Source organism: Oscarella lobularis, chromosome 2 (genome assembly GCF_947507565.1).
Source record: "Oscarella lobularis chromosome 2, ooOscLobu1.1, whole genome shotgun sequence".
Lineage (NCBI taxonomy): Eukaryota > Metazoa > Porifera > Homoscleromorpha > Homosclerophorida > Oscarellidae > Oscarella > Oscarella lobularis.
The window spans coordinates 3225488-3231496 of record NC_089176.1 but is presented as its reverse complement, the minus strand read 5'-3'; the positions used below and the strand labels follow the sequence as shown (position 1 = coordinate 3231496).

At 45.9% G+C, this 6009-nt stretch overlaps 2 protein-coding genes across 2 annotated transcripts; both read right to left on the bottom strand.

The window, feature by feature from the left end:
• Nucleotides 1-2448, bottom strand: LOC136200081 (double-strand-break repair protein rad21 homolog; the record flags this gene model as incomplete). Its single annotated transcript, XM_065990406.1, is given in 15 exon segments — nt 1-107; nt 166-226; nt 335-417; nt 480-613; nt 663-709; nt 757-847; nt 911-1066; nt 1123-1157; nt 1209-1440; nt 1502-1608; nt 1666-1766; nt 1815-1887; nt 1942-2048; nt 2097-2168; nt 2224-2448. Coding segments are annotated over 15 exon segments (1459 nt in total), but the record flags the coding sequence as incomplete, so codon positions are not given.
• Nucleotides 2449-2499: 51 nt separating this feature from the next.
• On the bottom strand, nt 2500-5952 carry LOC136200398 (uncharacterized). The gene is made up of 8 exons (XM_065990780.1): nt 5740-5952; nt 5455-5680; nt 5073-5392; nt 4869-5003; nt 4480-4814; nt 3391-4422; nt 3079-3343; nt 2500-3021 (listed from the first exon to the last, which is right to left on the bottom strand). Exons 1-8 carry the CDS (start codon nt 5950-5952, stop codon nt 2599-2601), a joined length of 2949 nt encoding a protein of 982 aa, XP_065846852.1. The 3' UTR covers nt 2500-2598.
• Nucleotides 5953-6009: the final 57 nt, after the last annotated feature.

Sequence of the window (6009 nt, the reverse complement as noted above, 5' to 3'; positions counted from 1 at the left end):
GTAGAAGCATGAAAGCCCTCGCTGCGTCCGTCTTACTGATGCGTCCGGGAGGAACGAGATGAAAGAACGTGACGACGTCGCTTCCTTTCAAGAGTTCGTTCAGACGTCTATACCATTTAAACTAGACTAGACTCTTCGTGCAAACAAAGTGCCACAAGAAATTACGTCAAAAGAGCGTAGAGACGTTTCGTGCCAAACGTAGTCAAGGATTCGTTTTCAGTGGAGACTAAATAGGCAAACGAGCCGTTTTTATTACGTATCACCATCCCCTCCGGCGAAGCGGTCTCACGGGGAGGACAATAAAAAGGTCTCGTCTCTGATGCCCTTTTCTTACCGTTTTCTATCCCTGTCGGCCCCTCTTCTGCTATTGTGGTCATGTGGTGGTCGTCCAGCACGTCAACCAGCGAATTACCAAAACTACGACGAGAGAGGCAAGTCTATTACATTCCTACGCCTAAACAATCCTATCTACGACCTACAGGTCAATCGGTTCTAGCTGCCTTTCGTTTTCAGACAATATTAATGCAGGAGAAGACCGAGACGACCCTGAAGGAGCAGCCGAAGAGGATGGAGCTTCAAGAAAATGACCAGATTGACGAGTGCTTCCTTCGGCCTGAAAAAAATTATTTGGAAAAATACTTGAGTCGGTTTAGTGTCGTCACCCAATCGGCGTCATCTGAATCATTGTGATCCACAAAAAAGCGTGCCCCTATACACTTTAATAATTGATTGATTAACTTTGCCGAAAACTCCCACCTGATCTTTCCGAGTAGGTGCGATTCAGAAAATCCTTCCCGTCGGGCCACGTAGCGAAGCGATTCGACAAAGGAACCGGACGACAATCATCCTGGGTAAATAAACCAATATCTGCAATCACTACTGTACTAAAGGTTTGTGAAGAAAAACAAACCACGATAGCCGACGTATCTTGGACTTCTTGGGTGAGAAAGCGGCGACTAAGTTTCAGCGTGGAATCGATCGGCACACGTCGTCGTCGACGAGCGACGCGGCGACGTCGTTGGCCGGGAGCGTCTTCGTGATCGACAGCCAATTCCAAATCGACGACCTGAAATAAATTCGTGCAAGAAAAAAAGTCGCTCCGCTTTGAAAGCAATTTCCTACCTCCGTTGATTGATCAATAAGCGCCGCTTCAGCCTCTAAGACATCACTTTTTCGTGAGTCCTTATCAACTATGGTTTATTTACTACCATCTTGATTATTCGTTTCTTTGTCCTTGCTAGGCTCAAACTCTTTCCTAGTCTCATTAAAGAGAACAACGTCGTCGTCGTTTTCGAGGTCAATCGAGTCGACATCATCATCTTTGTTGTCTCTTGATCGCTTTCTGCTCAATCTCTTAGCGTCGTTTTTCCACAGATCGAAATCCAGGGCATCGCCTGTCGTTGAGTCGCATTCGATGTCCGAATCCATGCCGTCAATCATCTATGGGTAAACAACATCTATATTTACGTATGAGTGTCTGAGGCGCTTCTATGCGCTCTACTTGAATTGAAGCCTGAAGGACAGATAAAGATTGCTCGGACTGAAACGATTGGTTCACGCTTTCTTGACCCTCTTGGGAAGACGAACCAGTCTCAAAGGAATCGACTCCTAAAAGAGGTATGATTAGATGTCAATCTAGCCATCTGCCAGTCAAAAGACACCAACCCATGTTGGGAAGTATGAAACTGACGTCAAATTGGTCCTCCAAGTCGGCGTTCAAAGCGTCCCAATCGATCTCGAGGGTGCAGCGTTGTTTAGTTTTCTCTCTGAAATAAAATGAATAAATGCAACTATAAATCCTTCACTGGGTTTACCTGTGCGTGCTGGCGCGAGGCAGAGAAATCGCCTTGGGTCGAACGAGTTTAGAGAAAAAGTCTCTTCTCACAGCTAAAAATGAAATCTCTCAAATTTTTAGTCGCCCCGAAATGCTTCTCTCGTTGCCTCGACTGCGCGCCTTTCTCTTCATTTCGTAGAGCAGAACGATGCCGTGGAGCAAAATCGCGGACGTACGTAGGGAAAAGTGGCCCTTGTACGTCAAAATGTCGGAACTTGCGAGGAGAGAGACTTAGATAGAACACGCGTGACGATTTTAGTACCATGCTTTGACGACGTCGAAGGCGATGTATTTTTCTTGGATTTTTAACGATTTTCCGCACGTTCCGACGTACCTGCGCAAAGAGGTGCGTTTCGAGACGGTGCTAGGAGGATTTCGCGTAGACGAACCACACTGTGGCGAATTTTCCCTTCTTTCCGAGCCAGTGGTGAGAGTAAAACATTGCGATCGACGTGCGGCGTTTGCGGAGAAGCGTTCGCGGCTTCGTGCGGGGTTTTCAGCTGAAGGTGAGTGGCAAAGCGTGGTCTCGTTCGACCAATAAAACGCTCCATAGCTCAATCGAAACGGGAGAGTGGCGAAAAAGTGTAGCAACAGCGAGAGAAAGCCCGCGACAAAGGAACAGAGGCTAGCGTGCGGTAGACAAAGTCGGTAAACAAGTCGGTAGGTTTCGTGCAGGCATATTACACTATCTATATATTGTAATCAGTCACGTGCGCATACAGATGCATTTGGTGATAAAATAAAAAAAAGCAACATTGAAATAATCACTTACCTGACCGCGGGACTAGCTTTTTCAGTTCAACTAGAGCCATTCGGGCGCTATGTCTCTCCTTCGCCGCAGCAGCCCAGCACCTCTCCATCAAATTCTTCCACCCTTCCTCGATATCACGCAAACCCTCGCTAGCCTCGGCAGGCTCAAAACCGGATGGACGAAAGCCTTGCTCCACCTTCTTAGGAAGAACAGAAAAGTCGAGCTCTTTGATATTGGAGTACGCCCTCTGAGCGTGCCACAGTTCCCAGGTCATGATGCCAACGCTGTAAATGTCCACCGGCGAGCTGTACACGTCGTGTTCAAACGCTTCGGGAGCCATGTAAAGTATTGTTCCGCAAGCCATTGTACCAGTAACTTCCTCGGAAGATTGGGCAAGACCGAAATTGCCTATTTGAATTCTCTTTTTGGCTTTTAGCTAAATTAATAGTGACATTAATGAAAACGATGATGATAAATACTACATACTATTTACCATAATGTTTTCAGGTTTTAGGTCTCGATGTACTATACCAAGACCATGCAGAAAGGAGACGCCATCCAGTATCTGCAAAAGAATTTGTCTTGCAAATTCGTATCCTCGCGTCGTTCGAGCAGGATGAAAGTCTGGGTGAAAAACCTCGTCAGCCAAGCTTCCGTCACACCAGTCAAACGCCAGTCCCAATTTAGACGAAAATTTCTTCGTGAGACTTACTAGACCGTGAAAGTTGATAACGTTATAATGCTTTCCCGTAACTTTCCTGCGAATTTCTAGTCGTATCCAGCTAATTAAGATAGCATAGTTTACCTGCTAGTGAGAATTTCTCGCAATAAATACTCTGCCGTATCATCGTTGATTGCTTCTGTTGGAACTTTCAGTGCCACGTACTGGCCAGTGGCCAACTGTGCCTTGTAAACAGTGCCAAATTGTCCCTCAGTCGCGTTGAGTGGAGACGGTAAAGTCAGGTCTGCTTCTGTGAGATCTTCCACACCTAGCTCTAGTATGAAAGACGATACCTTTCCCGCTGCCTTTCGAAAGTTCTCATACAGTATCTCAACGCTACTCAAGTCATCTCGTTCCTGACAAATGCGACGTCGAGCGTTCAACTCTTCCTCCGTGGCAAAGACCGTTCGATCGAAGTCCCTATAAATGAATCTCTCTATGGCATTGCGACGAGAAGACAAAACGGCCCTCTTGAAAACTTCTTGAAGATGATTTGGCGTCTCAACGCACAATTCATTGACCGTTTGCTTGTACGTTGAACTAACAGCGTCGCGAAACTCTAAGCCAGGTTGGATGCTTCCTACAACTGGAATAAGACCTGGTGAAAAATCTTCTTCATCTGTTTGCGCCGATAACGAAGCGAGAGAAGGCTTTTCTGAAAAAATTTCTGACCTCAGCGTGAAAATTTTTGATCTCAGTATGCCAAGTCGGTGACTTTGGTCGTCAACGTCTTCTCCAAGGTGAACGCGCGACCACGTGTAAATCTCGTCTATATGACGAGATTCGCTGATAGCTCTTGCAAGCGTATTGCGCACAAACGATTTGACGTCACGAAGGCGTTTCGTTCGGATATCGGTCTCTTTTAACGCCTTGTAAAGAAAGTTCGTTTCGGACTGCAAATCTGTTGCCAGGAGCTTCGCGCGCTCTTCTATTTCGTCGTCTAATTGCATCCGCATATTTTCAATTGCGCCTCCAGGCTGCGATAGCTTTTTGATGTCTGAAAGGCGCTGGAAGAAATCGGCATGAAGACGTTGTCGTTTTTCTTCAGGAAGTTTGATCTCAACGAGGATGTTTCGAATAGTAGGCTCTATGCGATCTAGCAAATCAAGAGGTTTACTATGAGATGCAGTACAACGTTAGTTAGAGAAAGGCGATGACAGTCTAATTGTTTACCTCAATTTCCTCAGAATCCAGTTGTTATGCGCTTTAGGTAAGACAATCGAAATCCTACCACAAAGCTTCTTCATGTCGTCTGTCGTAGCTCCTACTTCTTGAGCGACAGCGGCCAACTTCGCATTCATCTTCACGATTTGATCCTTTTGAACTCCTGGCCAACGTTGTTTCAGTCGCTTGTAAACGCACTCAATCTTGTTCTTTTCCTCCGCGTCTCGGATTTTGACTGACTTTCCGTGTTGAAATAAGTCCCACTTGTTGAGGACGAATACCGCAGAAGTGGCCGGAGGATCGGTTTTCTTTCCAAAATGCATGTCGGCTAGAAGTCCGCCTGCCTGCAATATCACCGTCTATTTCAAAAGAGAGAACACGGTTAATTGTACACGTACTTCTGCAGCCGTTTCGCCCGGTTGCGTTGCATCCATCACGTAGATAAAGCCGCACGCAGTGTCTTTTTGGTACTGCTGCGCAATTCTTTGACAGTTGAAGTCCGCTGCACCTGGACTGTCAACTAGAATAAAATCCTTAGAAATAAAACAAGGGCTCTCATTTCATACGTTTGACAACAATACTCTACTACTCTTGTGACAAACCTTAAGGCACTCTGACGGCCAAAAGATCTCAACTTTTGTGCAGAACGGTTCGTCTTCATCTTTCATGTCGTCTTCTTCTTTTGAAGGATTCACAAAGGAATCAAAGATTTTCCGATCACCGCTGTCTTCTAAATTGAGACGGCGTTGCGAAACAGGAACGGTGTCTTCATCTGACTGTTTCCCCAGATGCACTATAGCTATTTTTTTCTCGCCCCATTTGATCTCACAAAGAGGCGAAAACGTCATGTTCTCTACGACAGGAAGAACGTTGCTTCCCAGCAAAGCGTTCACCAAAGTGCTTTTGCCAGAAGAAATTGCTCCTAAACAGCAGATAAGGTAAATTAAGAGCAATACTCCGCGGAGGCTGAGAATTTGAACGCACCAGCAACAAGTACAACCGGCTTTCCTTCCTCTGGTTTGCAAGAATCCTTGATTTTCTCAAAGTCTTCGTCAGATAGCCATTCTTCGCTGTCAACGAGTTTTAGCTTTTGCAATATTTGCAAAGTTTTCTGACTGAGAACGAAATTTCTAATAGCATCAACTGCAAGGGAAAAATCCTTTGCTCTATCGGCAAAAGTGTTAGCAGGTCGCGCTATAGACGCCAAGCCCTAAATTAGGAGATCCCCTAATTATAAAGAGAGAAGCAAGCTGAAGCTAGCAAACCTACAGGAACGTTTTCTAAGTGCGCGTCTTTCTCCTTATAACCTTCGAAAATCGCTTCGACGAGCTGAGGAAGCGTGTGCAGTTCTTCCTCTTCGGGGTCGATTTTCAGCGTTGAGCACAAATCCTTCAGCTTATCTTTTGACATTCGAAGAACGTCTGCTGATCGAGGAAGTGACGACGGCAGAGAGAAGCGACCGGACTGAGGAGAGGCGCTCATTCTTTGTTTGGGGACTCGAGGAACGAATGTTACACGGTGAACGTACGGGAACTGTAT